Source organism: Podarcis raffonei, chromosome 8, assembly GCF_027172205.1.
Source record: "Podarcis raffonei isolate rPodRaf1 chromosome 8, rPodRaf1.pri, whole genome shotgun sequence".
NCBI classification, from domain to species: Eukaryota; Metazoa; Chordata; class Lepidosauria; order Squamata; family Lacertidae; genus Podarcis; species Podarcis raffonei.
The window spans coordinates 35562307-35586726 of NC_070609.1; the positions used below are offsets into that span (position 1 = coordinate 35562307).

Genomic DNA, 24420 nt, shown 5'->3' on the forward strand with positions numbered 1-24420 from the left:
TCCGCTCATGACTGTGCTATTGCTTTCCATACTGAGCAACCACATTAAGAGTCTGACTGCAGTCCCTTGAATGCAGTAAAATTCTATCCATGTAAAGGCTATAACTTCTGTGCACCAGTGGTCTGGAAAATATTGAATCCTGTCATTTGGGAAGAAAGCCCCCTATTTCTTGGCTGGTCCAGGGCTAAATAGCCATTGAAAAACAAGAGCACTTAAGTATCTCGCCCCCACTCCTGCCCCTGCTGTTGTCTTCATTCAAAATTCGCCATAATCAGACATAGCCTTCTATTGTTGGACCCTGCCTCCTGAATTCACTCCCCACAGATTGCAAAATCCAAGGGATATAAGGGAGGCTTCAGCTGAGGCAGCACTTTCCCATTTTGCTTCAATGAAACAGGATGTCCTTCCCCCAGTATTTAGCAATGTGTTTTTAAAATTCTTTCTTAGCATCCATTACTGTCTGCTTGTACTTTTTTTTTGCCAAGGTTTTAAGGTGCAGCTTGAATTCTAGCTTTTATGAATGAGACTAGTTTTAGCTGTTTTTAAGAACTGAGAGCTGAAATTTTCACATACAAAACTGCTTAACCATTTTAACCTAGGAAAACTGAGCTTTCTATTTGTTTTTAAACATACCATTTTAACATCAAATCTGACTCTCTCACTAGCTAGATTTATATTGTGTGGAACTATGTACAGTATATCAGAGTTTTCTTTTTACCCTTTCAAGCTTCCCTGCAAGGGTAGTACTGAAAGCTAGGTTTCTATAGGCTTCCTACACCTGTAGTTTAGTTCCTGACTCATAATTTGGTGCTGTGGAACAGAGATGTATAAAGAGGCTCCAGTTACGGGGATGTTTATTATATTGTTTTTAAGCCTTTTATTAAAACCTTCACTTTTAGAAAATGTAAAGAATGCCAAGGCTTTGATTCAAATGCAGTTTTATCTGGAGATTTGTGGGACAAGCTTTTCTTGGTACAAATACCAGCCTTTGTAGGTACGCTGCTGACATTTTGCACTAGAGTTCCCATCAGTCTTGGCCAGCATAACTCTGCTGGCTAGGGCTGATGGGAGTTGTAGTCCAAAGATTAGGACGGCATCAGTTTGGGGATGGCTGGTCGAGGCTAACCCAGGTTCTGAATCACATTTTGTGATCCAGTGCTGTCAGCTAGCCTTACCAATGCTTTTTGCACAGTTCAGTTTAAGAGTACTATTTCTAAATAAAAGTACTATTTTATTTTAAAATAAACGTAACAGTACCTTTTTACATTTCTAATAATTTTCAGTGAGGTTGGTTTGAGAGATGCCTGATCCTCACTCCAATTTTCTCCACCTACTGCCCTTCCCACCCCACTCTTGCTGTTTGGATAGAAGAAAGGCCAGGTGTGGGTTAAATCTAGCAATATTCTCAGGATCATTCCAGCATTTTTACAGATTTGCATGTGTGTTTTATACTGATTTATGGTTGCTTCCCTGTGTGCCGTTCAAAAGCGAGAGCAGGGAAATGCATCATCGGAAGCAGCCCATGGAGTGTGCTTTGCTTTACATACTTATTGGCTTCATTGTCGTCGCAGAAGTTTGCTGGTGCTCTTGGTGTCGTCTTACCGATGATGTAGTTAATGAAAAAGGGAAGTGAACCGGATCAAAGTGGAGCGTGTGCTGTTCCTTCTGTCAGTACCAGACGCACTGCTGCACCTTCTGGAACCGGCAGTGGCAGCCTTAACTGGGTGGGAGGGCAACTGCTTTGGTCACTGTCTGCCAGCAGAGGCTTTTCTGTCAGCGTGCACAGTCATTCTCTGCCAAAGGGGAAGCAGCTTGCAAGGAGATGCTGAGGCGACATCCTGTACTGCATTGCAGGGCATGAAATTGCCTTTTCTCTGTAACCTGGCTCTCTCCCTGGCTTCCATGGCCACCGCCTGCGCTATTTATTGGATTATTGAAGTCTGATGGCCATTTACGTTAGCAAAGAGCCCAGGGCCTGGCGATAGGGGAGGTTCACATGGTCTCCATTGTTTGGGCCAGCCTGATTATTTGCATTTTTTGGCATTTGCATGAATTCTGGGATTAACTTTTCTTCTTCAGGAGCAAAGCCTTGTCAGAATGGGTAGGCCATATCTTGGGAAAGGGCATATATGCTCTCTGTGCCTTGGGTTCCAGGGTGCACACTGCACACTTCCCTGTAGGGACAAGCATATTCTAGACCCTTCTAGACCCCAGCCACTGAAGCCTGTTCTTACCTACATAACACTATCCTGGATTCTGCTTCTTGATCACCCTTAAGTGTCATGGCATGAGGGGAAGTGGCTTTATTTGTATCAGGGGTGGTGGACCTTAGACCCAGAAGCCAAAGGCAGCCCTCCAGGCCTCTTTCACTGGGCACTGGGGCTTTGCTCAGGCCACACACCCCTCCCTAGGCTACATTCCTCTGATCAGCCGTGTTCCATACATCCTCAAATGCTTCTTTCTTTCTTTCTTTCTTTCTTTCTTTCTTTCTTTCTTTTTTTGCATTCTGGAAGTGTAATAATGACTTTTGATTGCCTGGATGGAGAAATGGAAGTGTGCATAGAAACCTCTAACTGAACATAGCCTACTATGCAAAGGGTATAATCATATATGTTCCTGTGCCTACTTTTCTGTAGGGCCCTGCCCAGCAGAGGCATGTGACACCCAGAAATTTGCCCATGAGGGAATTGCAGCCCTTAGGCTAAGAAAGATTTCCACCCCATCTTATACTGATACCTATTAGCAGTTTGTCTGAACCATCAAGTATTGCTTCTATTTCTACCCTTATAGTGAAATGTTGCCTTAAACAGAGTGGAGGATGGGCTGACTCAGATGCTTTGGGAATTCCACAAAAGGTTAGATCGGACAGATCAACAAATTTCACATAAGAAGAGAAATAAACTACCACAGGCAGATTAATGCAAACAGAAGTGAAAAGTAAGACTATGGAGTGGGGTTGGCACAGTGAAAATCAAGCTTTATAAATTCTGGCTTTTAAAGCACTTAACAGATTGCAGCCTGTTTTGGCATAACTTATTCCTCCCTGAGAGTTCTTTGAAATGACTCCTACGCGGGAATACATGTGAAAAGTGTTAATGTCGGATGGGAGCCCCTTGTGGGTTTTTGGAAGATAACTGTGATTAGGATATCAGATTCCTGCCAGCTGCTGCTGGTAAGTCTTTCCTCTGAAATCTGCAAGGGTTTCAGCTACAACACTGAGCTGGCTTCTATAGGAGGTCTGGAACTTCAGGAGCTGGGCCCAAAGCACAGCCCTTCCCTACAGCAATATTTTCTAGATTTCTAGCTTTTCCATGGACCTTAAGCTTGAAATATATAGAAGAAAGTGCAAAGCAACCACTTGGGATCAAAGCTTAAATTGAACGATCACATCCCACTCCTGTAATTTGTTTTAAGACTAGCTCATTTGAAAGACCACATGGTATTTCTATTTATCTGTTAGTTTTTATCTGAGTTTGTTTCTATTTTATTTGTTAAACTTGCTGTACACAGCTTAGAGATAATTGTCACTAAGCAGAATATAAATTGTCAACAAACATATAAATAATTTTCAGAGACTTGAACTTGAGGAGCTTTCAAGGAAAGGGGAGTAGCACTGATGCTTCAGGGCCTTTTGGTCATAACAATACAAATAACTTATATAACACTTAATTCAAAATACTCTAACTTCATGTTTAGCTGACACATCCTTATAACAGCCCTGTAAGATAGGCATGTATTAAGATAATAAAAATCATAATCAATATCCCCATAATATAGCTTGTCTGAGACCACTTTGTGAGGTAGTGATCAGAGCTTAAATTTAGAAGCAGAGACTGCTTGGCTCACAGCTCATAGTTATCTTTGTGGTCTGTGGCAGTCAGCCTGTGTCACTTTTATGGCAATGGCCATGGCGTCCATTGCTTCCAGGTCTTTCAGGTGACATAGCTGTGCAACTAAGCCTCTGTGGTAGAGCAGTGTTGGTTCTTGGCTCTCCCTTTCTTGCTTTAGCACAGGCCTGGGGGCCCAAATGAGGCCTTTATCTGGCCCTTTGAAAAGCCCACAAGCAGTACAGGAGGGTTCTAGCTCTCCTGCTGTTGTTCCCATGCTGCTCTTCTTCCAGGTCTGGAAGTAGGATACAGCCATCATGACATAGATAGCCTTATCAGCCATCATTTTTTCTAGTTCCTCTTAAAGTTACCTAAGATGATAAGTGAAGGCTTTAATAAGCTTACATTCAGATTTCATTTTTACATGGAAAAAACAAATCATGACAGGTTTGGTAAGAAAGACTTACCTATGCTACCCCTGTTCTGTACATTTCTTGTGGTATGGATGCTAAGCTAGCCTTACAGTTAACCCTTTGTTGGAGTTGAGTAACAATGCCATTTGTGCGATGAGCTTACCATACCACCTCTCCAGTGATAGATAGAAATTTCTATAAGCCACCAGCCATTACAAGCCCATAAATTGCTGAATCAAATTAAAAATTATACAATTTAAAACTCTGAGACCATCACTGAGACCTTTCTTTTAATGACAGTCACTAGAATTTTTACAGTCTTTAGGGTTACCTCTTTATGCTCAAGTGATGTGTAGGTGATGGACTGGCAAATATTTTGCTTTTATCCATAAAACTGACCACAGCAAGCTTCATTCTATTATTTTTTCACACGGGTTAATTGGAGGCTGACGTTGTTGTCAGTAGCCTTTTCAGGTTGTCATGATTGTACATTCCATTCTTTCTGACGTGCCTTTTCATACCCATTTCCCTCAGGTCAGTCCACGCAGTGAGCAGCCTCCCAAATGGATGGGGAAGGGTTTGGGGAGCTCCTGCAGCAGGCAGAGCAGCTTGCAGCAGAAACAGAGGGCATCGCTGAGCTTCCTCATGTCGAACGCAACCTCCAAGAGATCCAGCAAGCAGGAGAGCGCCTGCGCTCCCGGACACTGACCCGCACTTCCCAGGAGACGGCAGATGTCAAGGCGTAAGTTCCTGGTTTGCTTGAAGCTTTTGGTCTTGTTGGTAAGATGCTTATAGCAGCAGACCTAACTAGGGAGTAAACCCCAATGAACCCCTTGGGACTGAATTCTGATCAATATGCTTAGGGTTGCACTGCAGGTCATTCTTTTTATATTCTCTGTGGAATGTGTTATGATGTATTTTTAAATTGCTTTTATATAATTTTATTGTGGGCTGTCCTAGACACCATTTGGGGAGGAAGGGCGGATTATTATCTGTACCCATTCCAACCTGGGTTCAGGAATGAATCTTCCTTGATTCATGGATGACCTCTATTGAGAGGGGAGATTGTGAACCTGTTTCTCTTAGTAAATCCTATTGACAGTGGTATCCTCCTGGACTGTCTACAGGAGATGGGTATCAGGGGCACTGTTTCACAGTGGGTCCAGTTGTATCTCCAGGGGCAAAAAGTAGCACTGGATTATTGTTTCTCAGCCCTTTGCTTTTGATCTACTGGTGCTGCAGAGCACTATATTGTCTCTGATGCCATTTAACACTTACATGAAGTTGTTGGGAGTGGTCATTAGTGTTGGGAGTCTAAGGTGAGATGCCCATGTAGTGGAAGTTGCCCCCAGTTCCAATCACCACACAGAGGCAGTTTAAGGTCCAAACTAGCTTACTTCTGCGGAAAATAAAGCTTCAGTGATGCAGTTTTGGAAGTTGATAAATACATACAGCTTGTAGGCTTTGCAGATACAGATACAAATACAAAGCTGCTCCAGCAATTCAATACATGGAGTGATTTGTGTCCTTGAAGGAAATGAATCTCTTCCCCAGGAGTTTTTGAGCAAAGTCTCATCAGTACACCAATGATACCCAACTCTGTTTCTTTGTAACATCTGAACTGGGAGTGGCTGAAAAGGTCTTGAACCAGTGTCTGGATGCAGTGGTGGTCTGGGTGAAGACTAATAAACTGAGTCTGAATCCTGGGAAGATGGAGGCTCTGTGAGTGTGTCTGGAAGTTAGTAAGTTGCCTGCCCTGGATGGCGTTGCTACTCTCCCTGAAGGATCAAGTGCATAATTTTGGAGTCCTTCTGGATCCCGCTCTGTCACTGTGAAAGTATTTGTAGTCTCATCCCCCTGCCTTTTCATGTCTCTTATAGATCAGTTCTCCTTGGGTCCCGAGGTCTTGACATCTCCCACATCTCCCAGCGGTTGGAGAGTCTTAGTGCTGTAACAACATTTGAGCCTCTAGAGCCTGTAAAGGACACAGATATACAGGTAAGGGTCTTTGTGTAATGAAGTGTGAACAGTATCAGAATCAGTATCAGTATCAGCAGTGAACAGTAATGGGTTACTGCCAGCTTTTGGGGGAAGCAAGTGTTTGAGCTGCATTGATTGCAACACTTTTAAGTACTAGGATAGTTTCCCCACATTTTCCTATCAACAGGGATATGTTCTATGAAGTTAATTGTGAATTTCCCAGAGTTCTTTTCTTACCTCCCCTCCTTCACTATCTACATGTTTCAAATATTCATGCTTTAAATATTAGGATCAAAAGTTTTAGTATGAGACAGTCAGGTTGGAAAAATGATTCTGCACATAGATTGCTTAAACCTCCCTGAAGTTGCTGTGATTTCATCAGCATGAACTATGTGCTGCATTCAAGACCCATCTTTGCAAAAAGCCACCAGTTCCAGAAGGCAGAATTCTGTGTTTGCCTCCCTTGTTGCATCTGTTTTCTCTTTAGGGAAAGAGCTGTAGCTCAGTGGTAGAGCTCATGCTTTGTGCGGGTAAGGTCTCAGGTTCAGCCCCCAGATTCCCCAGGTAAGGCTGGGGAGCGGGGAGACTCTTATCTGAATCTCTGGTGAGCAGCTTCAAGTGATTGTAGATAATACTGATGCACAATCTATTTTCAGTACAGAATTTGGGTTTTCTTGTACTGAATTTGAAGTGTAAGTACAATCTGTCCTCTTTTCAACATTATTCCTTTCTTTACTGAATCAGCTGCCTCTTCATCTCCCCACCTCACACCCCATTGTGTTGTAGTGGATGGCACTGGCAGATTCATTAGGATTCCAGACTTTCAAATAAAGGCAGACAGAACTTCAGCTACTACATCCTTGTAAACTTCTGTTTTCCTTTCAATCAAGGCTTTAGCCGGAATGGATGTCTATAAAATTTGTGCTTTGAATGGCTCAGTAGTATTATTTGGCCCAAGGTCTTAGCCCATCAGCCTCCCTGCCCTCTTCTGTTAATCAATTGAGTGTCTTGCTGATCTGAACTTGTTTCTTAAACCATATTTTTTTTACTGTTGATTGGGGAGAGGCATGCCAAATTGCATCTTGGTTAATTATGTGAATTATTTAGCAGTAATAAACTTAGATGGCTGATACAAAAAGAGGGTAGTTTCGGAAATGGCTCCCATTAGAGTAATTGATGAGGAATCTTGTAGTAGATTCCTGTCACTTGAGAGTGGGGTGAGTTTTTTCTTGGGTGGATGAGTCTTTGTATTTTGGAGGGACTTCATTTTCATATCCATTTTGAAGGCAGACAGTGTAGCACTGAAGGTATGCATGCCTTCATAGGTTACTCTTGAGCTCACGGGGTGCAGCATCCAGTGAAACACTGGGGTTCCTTTGGACCCTCCCAATATGGTTAAAAAAAACAGGAGAGTCCTTAAGGGAGAACACATGGCTTCCTTCCTGTTGCACTGCTCTGAGGAAAGGCAGGATTCAGGCTGTGCTAGAGTAACACAAAGTTCTGGTGTTGCTTCAGCAACAAACAACCTGAGCCTGAGCCCTTATTACTAAAATGAGAATACTAAATCCATTTGAAGGCCCTAACCAATCAGATACTGAAGGTTATGTCATGATTTGTGTAGATCACGGAGGAGGAGCTGACCAAGAATTTAGTAGGTTTCGATCAAAATAGGATTTTCATTCCATGATTGGAGTGGGGTCCCATCAATCAGGAAGGCACATCAGCTTGCTTAGTGTTGATCTGTAACTGCTTAACCTTTACCCTTTGTTAGGGAATAAATTTCCTTACAAATAAAATTGTTTTCTGGTCTTGTTTAAATCGCTGGCCTACCCCAACAATCTTAAATCTGAGCAGTAGCTAGAGGACCACTTGCAGTCAGATGTTGTAATTAAATTAGGACCAGGCCTTCAGAGAAATTCCATACCCCTAAATTTATTCTTCCACCATGACAGAAAATGGTTGGATGTTGGGTTTGTTGAAAGGCATGTCATCATAAGGTGAGGAAGAAGCCTAATTGCCTTTTCACATGATAAAGAGTGATTGACTCTTTCCACCAGTTGAAGAATTGGGAGAAAGCTGCAGCTGGTCCTACCTCCCAGTGAATGTAAGTCACAGTGATCTTGGTCTTACATCCTCCTCTGTCTTCCTCTGGTTGTGGGTACAGGAGGAGGTTAGAAGCTTTAATTTTCATTTTCGATTAACCACAGGTAGTTGTGATGGTTCAAACTGGATAGACTATGGTTAAACTTAGCTATGGTTTGTTGAAGCACATCAACTTCAAACCGTGCTTAACGAGATTTTCTCATTTCAGCAAATCATAGTCAAAATTAACTACAGTTTGGGGGGTCGTATGACAGTAGTTAATTGAAAATGAAAGCAGAAGCATGTGGTTGTGCCAGAGGAAGAAGAGGAAATGCATAAGTCCAAGACTGGCTATGGCTCCACCTCATCACACTAAACCCTAGTTATAACATTATATTCTAACATAGCCTAAGGGATGGGCGTGTGCAAACTCATGCCTGTTGCCTTCGCACATTATGCTTTAACTGTACTTTTAAAACATGTAAGATGCATACCTCAGAACTAGTGTGGGAAAAGCAGCCCAAAGTGCAGAACAAAGAGGTCCTGTTCTCAAGCAGCTGTTTTTTCTCATGCAATATTTCATTTGATTTTGTATTGACATCACTGCTGCATTTCAGGTATTAGTCTGTGCTCAGTGCAATTCCCACTTAATCTGCCTGGAATTAAGGATGACACATCCCATAAATGTGAAATGCATTTGTAATAATAGGCACAGTGATGTTTACTGGGGCTCCTTTAGTGTTACGGTGAATCCGCAATCTCTTCAGCTTTTAAATCTTTGGCTTCAGAATTGCCAGTAAGATGACAGGCTTAATGGCATTATGCAAAATCTGTTATACTGAGCTGTACGCTTTGGGTTATTTCCCTGTGGTTAAATCTGCAAGGAATCCATTCTACTTTTTAGCTGTTCAAAAAGTACCTTTTTAAAAAATCATATCAAGTATAGGTAACTTACTTTACTTATGCAGTCACAGCTTTTCACAGGTGGGTGGGGAAGGAAGGAAGGAACCAACTCTCCATTTATTTGTTCCTCCTCCCCTCCCAGACCTGTGCAAAAAATGTGATTGTGAGATTAGCCGACATTGGGAAGGAAGCACAAGGACTCTGGAACCCTTGTGCCTCCTTCCCAAAGCTTAGCAAGTACTTAGGCTTTAAGAATGTGACAGTGGCATTGCCAGAGCCCTCATGCTGCCTTTCTGAAGCCAGGTTCGCAGCCCTTCACCTTGTGATAGGTGCTTGTGCCTGATATCCTCTTGCTGGTAACAATGGATGCTTTGCCACTGTCCCCAACAGTCTAGTGGTTCTGCTTCTGAATGCCAGGTCACTCCATAACAGAACCGTGCTGATCCACGATTCTGTTGTGGATGAGGAGGTTGGCTTAGTGCATTACTGAGACCTGGGTGTGGGAGGTGGGTGGGCTAACTTTGACTCCACTCTGGTTGCCCATGTATTCAAGCTTGCATCTGGTGTTGGGCCAAAGAGACTGGCTAGGGATTCTGTAGTTGTTACCGCCCACCCTACTGCTAATCAGCCTCCCTGACTGTGCTGGCCAAGGTTGAATTGGGTGTGATGTTAGAGGAAACAAGAACTGTGTTTTAGGGTGACTTCAGCATCCACAGTGGGGATGCCTCAGATCTAGCTCAGGAGTTCATGGACTTCATGGCAACCATTGGGCTATTTCAAATGATCATCAGTCCAATGCACACAGCAGGACATACTCTTGGTTTAGTCTTTGCTCTATGTGGGGAAGGTGGTGGTCTGGAAATATAGGGGCTGAGGTTTGGACTTTCAGCAACAATTCTCCCTTGCAAGAATTGACAGTGCATCCTAAAAAATGTGGTCCACCCGAATATTGCTCTTTTGCTTAAAACACAGCAACATTGTTTGCTTAGTTTGCTTATTGACTTACTGAGTCATTCAATGGATAAATTAAATTTTCACCTCTTGAATGTTCAGACAGATTCATTCAAAGGCAGATTTGTTCGGTTATGGTCCAAACTGGTGTGTGTATTAATACATTAGCCATTATTTAAATGCCACTCTTATTTGGTCCCAGGGTTAGCAGAAATGCCAGTTGATTGAGTTGGGGCATCAAAGAGTGCTGCTGTATTTACAGTAAAGAAATATTAAAACAAAAGAAACTGCAGGTGTGTGTGTAAAACTACCTATTGTGTAAAGATAGCATGTGCATTTGTTTTGCATTTGTTGCTGTGCTACTTTTGTCTCTGGCCCCACCCTCAACGGGCATGTGCCCCACTTAAGAAGAATACCCAGAAGGTAATGCTCCCCTTGAGCTGAAAAAGACTCCACAGCCCTGCATTAGAGTTACCAGTGGTCTAATAAAATCAGAAGAAAGTGGGCAGATGGCAGGTGTGTCCCATGCTGTCTCTCGTTGCCTCATATATCTGCAATCCTTATTGGCTGAGCAACAGAGATGAGCTGAGCAAGAGTGAAAGTGTTCCTTCTTTGTGAAGACTCTGCCCACCCCAATACTGTTGAAATGCAGCCAGTCTTTAGTGGTCTCTGAAGTGCTGGATTGTGCCTGGATTCCATGCCTGTCCAAAATGTAGGCTCTAGTGCGCTAATGCACTTCGTGAATATTTCATTTGGTATTCTTGGTGCAGAACGCAGCCTGTTGTTTCCGAAAGCTGTTGGAGAGATGTACTGGGTTTCGTTGTGCTGAAACCTCTGCAAAGAATAAGAGCTTTCCATTTGGTGGCAATCAGAATGTGCTGGACAGTAGTTTGTTTGTTTATTTGCTTGCTTGCATGCTTGTGTTCTGCTCTACGTCACCAGAAACAAATGGACAAATCTTAAGGGCTGAAACCTCATACCTTCAATGCTGACTGAAGAGTCTGCTCCAGAGTATCAGCGCCAGAAGGAATACTACATGAGTGCCAGTTGCTTATGTCTCTAATTTATAAGTTCTAAGCTGAAGATGTTCAACATTCTGCAGCAACAGCTCTTTAGAGTCCATCATATGCTGTAAAATAATCATGAGATTACTACTTACTAGACCTCAGTGGGTTAAAGAGTGCTCTGTCAGAGCAAATGCTATATCATTTCAGAAACAGATGAGACATCTCTTTTCCTAATTCCTTTTACGAAATGTTGCATGGCTGTATTCATTTTGACTAGGATAGAATATGGTTTATGAAGTTGGCATGTTTTTGTAAAAAAAAAAAAAATTTAAAGGTACATGCCCCTGACAGTTCAGTCGCAGATGACTCTGGGGTTGTGGCGCTTATCTCGCTTTACAGGCCGAGGGAGCCGACATTTGTCCGCAGACAGTTTTTCTGGGTCATGTGGCCAGCATGACTAAGCCGCTTCTGGCGCAACAGAACACCAAAACCAGAGCAGCGCACGGAAACACTGTTTACCTTCCCGCCAAAGCGGTACCTATTTATCTACTTGCATATTTTGGCATGCTTTCGAACTGCTAGGTTGGCAGGAGCTGGGACAGAGCAACGGGAGCTGACCCCATCACGGGGATCTGAACCACCAACCTACTGATCAGCAAGCCTCAGTAGTTTCTACCACTGCACCACCTTTGTAAAATGTAGATAAAGCTAAATACATTGTGGCCAAGTTTGGATATAACATGAAACGATGGTTAGTTTGTAACAGAAGCAAGAGAATCCAGTCTCCTCCTTTTGGCTAAGCTCCAAACTATGCCACTGTGCCCATTGTACACATAAATGAGTAATTACTCCCCGTTGCCCTACTTTACTTCCCTTGATCTGGACACTAGACTTCTGTTGATGTAACCTAGAGTAGCATTCACTTTTTTGCTGCTTCATCACACTATTGACTCATGTTGAGCTTGAGGGTCTACTAAGACCCCTAAATCATTTCTGCTTGTACTACTGGCAAGCTATATGTCCCCATTATATTTGTGCAGCTGGTTCTTCCTACCTAAGTGCAGAGCATTACATTTGTCCCTATTAAAATTCATTTTGTTAGTTTGGGCTCAGTTCTCCAATCTGTTAAGGTCATAGTGAATCCCAATTCTGTATTATGCAGCATTAGCTACCCCTCCCAGTTTCATGTCACCTGAAAATTTGATGTGCATCCCCTCAATACCTTTATCCAAGTGGTTTATAAAGATGCTGAACAACAACAGGCCCAGGACAGAACCCTGTGGCACCCCCCTTATCACTTTCCCCCAAGATAAAGAGGAACTGTTAGTGAACACTCTTTGGGTGTGAGACATGATGTTGCAACACAACCACATGTCTTGTGCAAGCAGCATCCCATCTGGGCTTGCAGTTTGCCAGACACCATAACAGCTGGGGTGGCAAAATGTTTTTGTACTGCTCCCCTGGAAAAAAGAGAGGTTTTACTAAGAGTAGACCTGTTGAAATTACTATACATGGTTAAGTTAGGCCTCCTAATTTCAGTGGATCTACTCTGAGTAGAATGTAGCTGGCTACAACTCACAGCTCCATGTTTTATCTCCTGATTTCCACACTATCTTAATTGGAGGAGGTTGTAGGGCTGATGAAAGTATCAGATGCTCTCAGGGCTGTGTTTGAACCTCAATCAGCCTTCACTAATAGTTGACGGGCTGATGAGAGTTGTAGTGCAACACATTTGGAGGGCAGCAGAATAGTAAAGGTTGAACTAAATACCTAAGCAGTTTGTCTCTTTTTTTGTCTATCTGCTGATCTGCCTTTTTTATTTACAGTTTAAAGTGCTGCATTTTATAAAATTTTATACCCTAGGGTGACCACAGGATATAGGATAAAAAATTACTCTGCAGTACTAAAATACTGCATGGGCCAGGAAGGTAAATCTGTTTTGATAGCTGTGATAACAAATTGGGTTTCATTCCTACCTTAAGATTTCAGCTGTTGTGCTTACAGCTGAGGTTAGGCTTTTACTGGAGAGTGAGTTTCAAAGGGTGTATCACATATTTACGGTAATATTGAAGCATTGATTGTTGACTTATTTGTAGACATTAATACAGAACTATTTCCTTACTTGGTGCCTTGGAACGTCCATTAAGCTTTTGGCTTTGGGCCAGAATAGGTTGCAGTTCTGCAGTTTATAATGCACGTTGGCCATCTGTCCTTAGAGTACTAATGTGAGTTTAATTTTAAAAGCACATGAAGCCTGCAGTTTCTTTTGTTTTAATATTTATTATCTTGCCAATACTAGGAAGGATGGCTCTTTAATGCACATTACTCAGGTTTGTCTTATTTTTAAAAGCATAGCATAGAAAAGACATGAACGTCATTATGTTTTGTGTATTGTATTGTACTGTCATTTCAGTCTGGTAACATCACATCTTGGGATTACCTTTAGAAGAAGCATTGTTCATTTGGGTGCGGTAAATATGTAAACAAATAAATGATATATATTTTTTGTAAGAAGCCTAAATGCTTCAGCTTCTTGAGTTGGTGGTGGTTTGGGTATTATTGGTGATGATATGATCGGAAACAGCACTTTGATTTCTTCTCTGAAATAAATATGGAAGTATTTTGCCTTATAGTGGTTAAAAAAAAGTTCCCTTGCTTTCTGTGTGGAGCATCACTCTGGATTTTTGCAGATGTTTTCAGCCAGCAGGTTCAGATCAGAGTTCACCCATGGTGCCTAGTGACAACCCCATAGAACGCAATATAGGCAAGACTTGCTGGCTCAAGTGGGAGTGATCTTATGTGGGTAATGTTTAAGCTGTCCCTGATGAGGAGGTGCTGGTGATCTTGTGGGCAAAGTGAAATCCAGAACAACAATGTCTTGGCCTATCTTCCCCACTACTCTTGAGTGACGTTGGCATATTTTCAGTATCAACAATATTGGGCTTTATGATTGGCAGTGGAGGCCCTGTTGGTGGTGACACCACTGTTGTGTGCTGCCTTGCCAGTACTGGGTAACTGAAAGACATTGTTTCTGGCATCTTTGACTTTATTAGTTAGTAATCAATAATAATCAATGATAATAAAAATAAAAAATAGGTAATCTCTCACAATGTGTAAGCTAGAATGCTCTCATTTTGTTGTATCAATATGTATAAGATATAGAATACTTTGTTACATTGGATAGTTTAAGGCTGATTTTGTATGAACATTAGAAAATTATATATATTGCAGTCAGTATTTACGCTAACAAAAAAGGCATGTAAACACATGGTTTTTCAGCTACTAAGCAGGTGTGATTAATAAGGTCTGCATATTTGAATTGCTCTATTGATCGTATTGTATCATATTATGTGCCAACATACTTCAGCACAGCCAGAAAGAGGGCATTACCATATAGCATTTTAATTTATGCAATGACAATGACTATTTATAGGCTTAAATAATTACAATGCCAATTTGGGTCACTCTGCTCTACTTCTTTAGTTACTTGCTGCTGCAAGAGATAATAAACTATCTGCAGGAGGGTGAATTAATAGGTGTCTCGGTAGACCTGAAAGGGCAAGAATTTGATTGCATTCTTTAAACCCTTTTTCTAATTAAAAACATTTTCTATTACAGAGGTGGGCATTCTGTCTTAACCCTTGGGCGTAACCCTCTCCCCCTCCCTTTTATTTGAATTGGTGCAGGCCATATCTGTTGTGAATCATAGGTTTCTAAGCAGGTAGTTTTCACATTTTCATCATGGATGTAGTGGTTAGCATGGAAAAAAATAAATGCCAACTATTAGTCATACAGTTTCAGGGCCAGGCTTGAGTGATGTACGGTTGTATCTAAAACTAGTTTTGGCATGACCGTTCTCCAGCTCAGAATCATTGTCAATGTTATTTCCTGGTTGTTCTGCTGCAATTAAAGCCAGGATCCCTGTGTTCATGCCACGTAGCATTTCATAGAGACAAAAGGGTCAGAGCTGGGGTCAGGTAACAGGGAGGAGAATATATCCCAGGGTGCACATGGCTTGTACCAGGCCCCAATCCACTGAAATGATTTAGGTTCTGGTGCCATGTGCCATCGTTACACTGGAGATCTTGATAGTCAAGTGGTGGAACCCAGACCTGGTGGGGCACCTAGGAGGTCACATGGATGATGCCTAGGTCCCCATCCTCCTCAATTGAAAAAGGAACAGTAGTCACTTAAGCAGTATATTTCTACAAGTACTTAGCACCTAAAGTGTTGCCTTTGCATCTGAGAACAAAAGGTGGTGTTAGATGTTGGTCTAAGCTCTGAGAGTGCTGAAACTCACTTCAGTTAATATCTTGGAAACTATAGATGTAAAATTTCCAGAAACGTTGAAGCCATGAGAAAAAAACGGCTGTTTTTTCCTGGGTGGGGAAAACTATTTTACACCATTTACAGCGATTTTACACCATTTCTCAATGTACTCACCAGGTGCATTCACATTCTGCTATAGACAGACAAATCTATTGATTTTGTTGTGTCTCGTTTTTTCATTTTACAGTCTTAAGTTCCATTCACCACCTTTCTGCATCACTTTGTAATTAAAAAAAAAATCATCTTGAAGTTTTGCAACAATGTAGTACACATTTCTCTTAATGTACCCACCAAGGTATGGATTTTAACAATTCCCCCCAATATGCACCTTTTTGCATGAACAGTGTTTGATTGGAGAATTGTATTGTAAGATTCTTAGAAGGATGCATTTCAAAAGACAGCTGTGTTTTAGTTTATGTATTGTTTTGGGAAGTGTGAATTAAACCAAATTTATCCTCCAGGCCTACATTCTATAATGTAGGGTATAAATTTCAATAATTTGGAGCAGCCCTTTCTTGGGACCATTTGTGGGGTGAAATGGCCCTAAGAGAAAGAGAAATAGCTGGATTTAATTGCTTTCTGCATGGTTAGTGCAGAAGGATTACAATTACTGGTAGCTTGAAGCTTTATTTCCACTGAAGTGAATGCATTGTTGGACTGTATTGAGGAGATTTTTCTCAATCTCTAGTAGTGGATTAAGACCATTAATTACCAGGCTCTTGCTATGAGTCAGTAAAATGGAAAGGTGGGTGCCTGTCCGTTCCGTGGGGGGGGGGGTGTACACACCTACCCACACCCATAATGACTCCTGCTGCTTTCTTGCTGGCTCTACCTGGGAAATAATTTGTGGTCAGCACCAAGGCAGTTCTTTCTAACCCCATTTGTCAGGCTCTCCTCTCTGCTTCCCTTTGTTAATCAGGCTGCCAGTGAGATGCGCTTGCAGCTGCCTATAATTATTAGATTTGGTAAAGCTGACTTTTAAAAGCAGAAGGAAGGCGGGGGAAGGATCTGAAAAACAGTTACAAACTTTAACCAGTCCTCTGAATGCAGCTGTTAAGATTTTGTTTTAAAGCCGACAAGATCAAATTAGCTGTCTAAAGGTCAGTGCGGTCATTTAAATTCATATTAAAGTGGAGTAATATTCATTTGTGCTGACTTGTCCTACAATTGGAGGGTGGTGGTATATCCGTTCTCTTTTTCTAGGAAGAGAACTCAAGAGACATTATTAAAGCAGACAGTTGATGTACCTTTTAAGGGGCTTTAACTAAGAACTGGGACCGTGTGCAAGGCGCTTTGTTGCCCATGTGAAAGGGATAGCATAGCTAAACATTGGAGGCATGGGGAGGTTAGGTTGGTTTGGGGTTTATTATTTTCAACCCAATAGATCTAAATGTTTGCTCAAAGCAGTGGTCGGGACCCTGTGGCTCTCTCAATATTGTTGGACTACAACTCCTATCAGCCTTAGCCAGGATGTCCAGTGGGCAGGGAAAAGGGGAGTTGTAATCTAAATATCTGGAGGGCCACACATTTCCCACCTTAAGTGCAGGTGTTATAAATGGGTTCTTTTTGACATTATTAAAGACCCCAAGATTAGGCTAACAGAAGCAGTTGGTGGTGCTGCTTATATGCTTTGGTGATGGGCATCTTGGGAATTTCACATCTCTGGGGATTCTGTTCCTCGACAGGGTGTTGATAATAAAAATGCTGTTAACTCAAAAGTGGTATATGTGTGTGAATGAGAGGGAGAGGGGGAGCTAAAAAAGCATTGGCTTACCATGGCAAAAGCCTTGTATTCTGTTTAAACAGTCTGACTGAGAGCCATTTTAATGTAGCTTTCGTTTGACTTCTACAGGGCAGTGCCTTGTAATATGAGGGATTTCAGTTTGGCTTGCCTCTGCTCTTGCAGTTGCCTGGTGGAAAGATGTTGGCCAGGTCAGGGTTCTGAATTAAAAACCCAGAGTTGTGTGTTTGTCTTTGTACATGATTTGCAGAAGGATTAATACGCAGTGCAAAACATAAGACTTGCTGCTTGATCGTACGCACTCCTGTAGCTGTTGCAACACAAGCAGAGACTTCTACTGCAGCATCCTGTGCAAGGAAAGCTGAGCAGACCAGCACTATCCTACCTTGCTTCCTTCTGGAATCAGACGAGCACCACTTTCCCTGTTTCACTTTTTGCCGGCTCTGAGCCTCTATGGCACAAGGAAATTTCCCCTCCCTCAAATAAAAGAAGCAGCAACTTCTTCAGCTGGGAAAGGGGTAGGGGTGGATCTGCCTGCTTGCATGAGAGAAGGAGCCAGAGCCCTTGACCCTTCTGTGCCTCATGTGCAACAGAGCCTGGGATCAAGCCCTTAGTCCTCCTTGGCCCTTTCAAAGCCACCATAGTTGCACTTTGCCAAGCCAGCCACCTTAACATTGAGCTGATGTTTTTAAAATGATCATTGTTTTTCTTTGTCTGTGCAGAGGCTGAAAAGGTTTTGAATATTCACCGCACTTCTTTATTTGGGAAGAAAACCCCTCCCCATACAAACAGGCCAACAAATTCCTCTTAGACCAAACCTTCAACAACGCAGTCCTTTGGATAATGGACACTTGTTACTCTTTGTTTGATTACATCTCAATTATCACTTGATGGCAAGAGCACAATTAATACCCTAGGTTGTTTGTTAAAAAACTCCTAATTAAAACCGATTCCTGCTTTTTCCTTGTGTGTGTATAAAAGCCAGCATTCTGTCAGGCTGCTGAATTGTGAGTTAGCTCTCCATTCAGCCAGGCAAAAGACACCATTAATTGGTGAGTGGAATTTTCGTGGCAGAATCAGCACAGCCCGTCTGAGTGCCAGTCTTTACTGCCACTTAAAGGAGGAAACTCCTCACCTTCCCTCCCAGACTGCTGTGGGAAGGGTATCACTCTCTGCTGTATAAGACATGTCTACACTGCAGTCCACTGCGCCACATGCTTGCAAGGCAGTGGTTTGCAGAACTGTCATCGCCTTTAGACCTGATCATTATCCCTTGTAACTTCTGCCAAATTCAAAGGGAAAATGCTCCATTCTGTTTATGCAGCAGTGGGCTAAGCTTTGCCAGCAAAGTCTGGCTTCAGGCATCAGTGCTGGTGGCTGCTTGATATTTTTTGGTTTGGTTTGGTTTTTCTGCTGCCTGCTAGATTAAGGATTGGGACAACCCTGCAAACCAAGTGCATAAAAATTTCTATCTCACAACATTATTTTTGTTTTAGTCTGCTTGTACCACTCTGATTGTATTTACAGTTGCTTGTCTTGAGATGTGTTGTGTTTTATAGTAGCCGTGTTTGTACATAATAATGCTAATATATAAAGCAAGTTTCGTAAGCCATATTGTAAATATGTTGCAAGCTAGTGTTCATAGCTCAAATATTTTCACTTTGTGGCCCCATTTGCACAAGCAGGTAAAGAAGCATGATGTCTGAATCTAGGTTGGGACACCATAAGAACCTCTTCGTTTTATTAATTATTTATTATTCATTTCATTTCTCTACTAATTTATATTTTTAAGAAAGCACTTTACAACCTACCCTAAAACATCAAATAAAAACAATCCAAAATAAAACACTGCAGAAGAAAGTCAAATATAAAGTATACATTCAAATCAATATTACCTGAAAAATTTCAAAATAAAACATTGCAAAAGAAGTCAGTTCCAGAATGCATATTTAACGCAGCAAAGTTAACAAGAAAATATTTATTTCAAAAGAAAACATTACTAAACAAAGTCAAATATATAACGCACATTTAAAATGTAATTAGCAAGAGGATAAAATATTAAGCATAGAACATACCTACTGCTGTTGCTGCCAGTGGTGATTCATGGCAGGTGGCAGCTGTGGAAGCTCAGTCAGCTGAGTCTGCAAACATGGCCTTCGGCCCTTTTGTAGCTGGAGTCAGTCAGGGCCTCACCCAGGTTAGAACGGAAAAGGCCTGCAAGAAAGGGAGCAGGTCTTCCAGGACTCACAGCCAGGATATCATGGTTGGAATACCCACTTGTGTGGTGGGAATGTTTTCACAGCTTATTTTTACTGTTGTTAGCCGCTCTGAGCCCGGCTTTGGCTGGGAAGGGTGGGATATAAATAAATGATGATGATGATGATGATGATGATGATGATGATGATGATGAAACCAAGCTCTATGCCTTTAGTTATCTATAGAATAGATAGATATAGAATATAGATATATAATTGTTATCTCTTAGATAACAATTGTTATCTCTTAGATGGGAGGGCATTCCACAAGGTGGGCACCACTCCCGAGAAGGCCTTCTGCTTGGTTCCCCGTACCTTCTTCTCACAATGAGGGAACCACCGGAAGGCCCTCAGAACTGGACCTTAGTGCCTGGGCTGAACGATGGGGGTGGGGATGCTCCTTCAGGTATACAGGGCTGAAGCTGTTTGGTGCTTTGAAGGTCAACACCAACACTTTGAATTGTACTCAGAAATGCACTGGGAAACAATGTAGATCTTTTAGGACTGGTGTTATATGGTCTCTGGTGGCTGCTCCCAGTCATCAGTCTGGTGGTCACATTCTGGGTTGATTGTAGTTTCTGAGTCACCTTCAAAGGTAACCCCATGTAGAGTGTATTGACCTGCACCACCATGGACAGCTGAGAGTCCAGAAAGACCCCAAGACTGTGCACTTGGTTCTTTAGGGGTACAGTTACCCCATTCAGGACCAGGAAGTCCCCCAGACCTGCCTGACCCCTGTCCCTCAGAAACAGTACTTCTATCTTGTCGAGATTCAACCTCGATCCAACCTCCAACTGCATCCAGACCCTCACACAGGGCGTTCACTGTCTTCACTAGTTGTGATTTAAATGAAAGGTAGAGTTGGGTATCATCTGCATACTGGTGAACACTCAGCCCTGTCTCCCTGATGATCTCTCCCAGTGGTTTCATATAGAAATAACAGTTGGTCTGTCAAGTTGTTTGCTGTTTATTCTGATTGGTAGTGGCTCTCCAAGGTCCCAGGAGGAGGAAATTCCTGGCCCTGATATATGAAATCTTTTAACTGGATTGGCCAGGGTTTGAACTTGGGACCTTCTGCATTCAAATCATGTGCTCTGCCTCTAATAGGCAGTGCTCATCCCATGGAGTTCATTTAATTTTAGTCTATGTGCTTCTTCATAGGGGCCTCTTTCCCATCTCCACTTCCCATCTGCCCAGAGTACCCTGTGCACCTGACCTGTGAGCAACACTCATGGTCTCCTCTCCTTTTCTATTCCTGGCCCCAGCAGTCTTGTGGGTGGCCTTGAGAAAAATCAGAAGAAATTATGCAGAAAATACGGATTTGCTTTGTTTGCATAGTGGATTTGGTTACAGAATTTGGTGTTGTGTTTATTGCATATAGAAACTAGATCACCCCTCTTTTGTTCAGGATATCTACAGTCCTGCGTATGAATTGCAAAAACATTTGCCATTGTAGAAGACTTGTGCGCTAACTGAACCCCTTAGAATAAAAAAGATAAACACTTGAGTTAGATCTTTTTAAAGGAGATGGTCTTCTTCCTGTCTCTGTTTCACCTGAAACTAGACAGCTTTTCCTGAAATGGCTTCTAGTTGGATTCCCCTTTTGAGAATCTCTGTGTAAGAGATACCCAACTCTCACCCCTGAGACTGCTGGTACAAGGTTCCAGCTTCTGAGTACAGCATCTGTTTGATCTGAAACAAGGAGGGTTTGGCTTCTTGCAGTGATAAAGGAACTGCTCCCCTAGGATTGTTCCTTGTCGCAGCAAAGTGAGCCAGCACTCAGGTGTTGCTAATTTCAAAGGACAAAAGTGCAGCAATGAAGAGACCACTTGGATGCTTGTGTAGCCTGAGAACCAGTCTCAGGCAGGCAGTCCCTACTTGGCCTTTGACATTGAAATGCCCGAATTACTAAGCACATATTGTAACTTTATGGCAACCAGGAAACATAACATTTATAATTCTATATTTCACTTAACTTCACAAGGCTTTTTCTACTGTTTGCCACTCATGAAGCCTTGCCAGTTGTTGCAGCCCACCCCAATATCTCATAATTCAGTTCCAAAGTGGAAGCCAGACACTCAGTCTGAAAGTCAGATTTTAAATTGGTCTCTGGCTTGTGTGCTCTCTCTCTCTCTCTCTCTCTCTCTCTCTCCTCTCTCTCTCTCTCTCTCTCTCCTCTCTCTCTCTCTCTCTCTCCTCTCTCTCTCTCTCTCTCTCTCTCTCTCTCTCTCTCTCTCTGCGTGTGCTTAGGTGATAGTATGTTATTCTATTTCTCCCCCTTTCCTTCAAACACACACTCACTTCTACAAAACTGCAACTGAGAGGGAATCGGTCGCTCAAAACCACAAGCCTGCAACCTAGCTGGAATTTGAACTTGGTTATCCAAGTTTGCCATTCTTCCGGCTGAACTATACTATAATTTATTCTTGTCTTACAAAGCATGATTGTGGAAAAAGAACAAATCTTTAGGACTCTTAACACCTGCCTTCCAATGGAGATTGCTCCCTAGTGGCTTATTTCTCCCATCCACACTAACTAATTTCATTAATAGGGCACAATTTGAGATGCTAGCTTTGACCCACAAAGTCCAAAATGGTTTTGGACCCTTCAAGGAGTGGCTTCCTGCCTATCTCCGACTTGATTTTCTTCATCTGATAGAGCCCTTATTAAATATGCAATACAGTATGTTGGACTAATTCAAAACCACATAGAGATGTTTTCTGTGGGTGAACATATGTGAGGGCTACATTAGGAATATATCTTTAAAATGTCTATGGTTTTGGGTATTGTTTTGTGATCTTTTATGGTTTACTGTTGTATTTCATAAAGTACGTTCCCTAAACCCATATGGATGGGGCAGATTTTAAATCCAATAAACAAAGAAAATATTTTATCAGGTATTGCCAGTTTGTAGTGGTTTGGCACAATTGATACACCATTGAATGCAATTTTAATGTACAGCTGTATTTTTTTATTTTTTAAAAACCCTTTAGTTCAGCTTATGAAGTTCACTAGCTGCATTGATAAAGAATATCATGTGCATTAATGGAGGGCTCTGGGCCATTAGCTGTGCTTTGTAAAATGCTTTATCGTGGCCTTGTACCCTGCACATTTGCAATTGCGTCTGTTAATGCTCCTTATTTTTCTTTATGATGAGGGTTGGGTGAGGCAAGATGGAGAGGAGGAGGAAACACCCACTTCTCGATTCTTCTCTGGATTTCTGCACTGTAATGATGGCACCATCACCTGACTCTCAGGAAAGGCTGGCCTGCCTTGAATTGTGGGGTGACTGGCTCTTTCAGCATGCTTTAATCTTGGTTCTGTTGCATCCCCCACGTTCCTGATTTTAATTGTGTAGCTGCAGCCGTATAGCATTTCCTATGCCGATGATGACCGACATATGTTAAACATACCACGCCCAGCCTTATCGCTTGCTGAAACATTTGTTTGGCTTTTGAAACCTTTTTCTGCATGGCATATTTTCTCCCTTTTGTAGCCAGCCACAATCACTAGTTTGAGGTTAAATACACGCTGCAGAATAATAATGTTATTATATCGCGTATGGATTTGTGCACTACATGTGACTGCAATGCATGTGAGTGTGTGAATTAGAAAATACATGCATAGGTACATCTCAGACAGTGTATATTATTTGGCTTCTTAGTGAACCCCAGCAGCACCCAGATCTAACCTCGTCAAGAATGCAAGCAACATATTTTAGTGAACAAAGGTGCCAATCAGACCGCCAGCCATCAGTGTGTAAATAAGAATGCAGACATTGTTCCAGAGTCTTCTGTGAGTCTTAAGATGGCAGAATCACATTTCTATATAATGATGATGATCTGGCTGTCCCTTATTGCAGCCTCGTGTTTTGTGCAAATTCATGGCGGCTTGTGAAGAGAATAGCTTTACAAGCTGGTGTTGCAATGTGTAGCCACAGCCCTGCACCTCCAGTGCAGGAAATGCATTTTCCACATTAACCAAACATGACAGCTGAAACGGTTATTAACCATGCAAGATGTCGGAAGTCATCAGAAATTCACATTGGAGTAATTGCAGTGGCTTGGGGGTGGGGGTGGGAAAAATAAACCCTTGTTAGATCTTTCTCTGCTTGCATCTCATCTTTTCCTTCCCTTCTCTCCTCCCCGCTCTTAAATCTTACATGGTACATTCCATTAACAATAAAGTATCCTTCTGTAACCTATAAACGCTCCCTTCAGTAACTGGTTTCACACCAGTGCTGCCTATCCTTGGTGAAGGACAGCCCTGAGCAAATGCCACCGCTGCTTTGCTGGCAGTGGTGTTCCACTGTGGGAACAGCTGCTTTCTCATTGTCTTGCTGGACTCTTCACTGTCTCAGCCATAGCAGAGCTTGCAGGGGGTTTCCCACCCTTGAGAAGAAAAACTGTGAGCTCTGATACAGGAAGATTTGAGGTGCCTGGAACCAAATGCCAGGCATTTAAAGTATTGCAACTCACCCCGACAAGGTTTGTAACTTCTCGTTCTGTATCCCACAAGATAGGAAATGCATTTTACACATTGTTTGTTTGTTTAAATGCGTGTATATTTAACACACAAAGAACTCAATCTTGAACAGTTTCTTTTCTGTGGTAATGAAAGATACAAATGTGGATTGTTTTTAAATATGTAGAAATTGGGAGTTAATTTAGAAAAATAACTGTGATAATTTTAAAATAAAATATTAGATTTTTGCTTTGCTAATTCCCCTTCTCCCTTTGAAACAGTTGTAAGGGAGGGGCGTCTGTTGTCTGCTTTTAAAATATATCCATTTATTCACCTCCTTAGAATCCTTTGCTGCTTATTTTCTTAAAATGTAGGCAAAAGTCAGGAGTACTACATTTTTAAGGTGTAGCCTGCTGATTTCATTGAAGATATTACCATCCTTGGGTGGTAGATTTTTCAAAGAGAAAT

The 24420-nt window shown here is 42.0% G+C and overlaps 1 protein-coding gene across 2 annotated transcripts in view; it reads left to right on the plus strand.

The window, feature by feature from the left end:
• Positions 1–24420, plus strand: part of NUP93 (nucleoporin 93) — a 66378-nt gene that overhangs the window by 4804 nt on the left and 37154 nt on the right. Inside the window, exons 2-3 of one of the 2 annotated variants that reach the window (XM_053399198.1) lie at positions 4775–4982; positions 6121–6238. In XM_053399198.1, the coding sequence (XP_053255173.1) occupies positions 4804–4982; positions 6121–6238 (297 nt within the window). In that variant the 5' untranslated portion in view covers positions 4775–4803. Of the gene's footprint in view, positions 1–4774; positions 4983–6120; positions 6239–23888; positions 23976–24420 lie in introns of those variants that run through there. The other variant, XM_053399199.1, reaches the window with a different exon arrangement.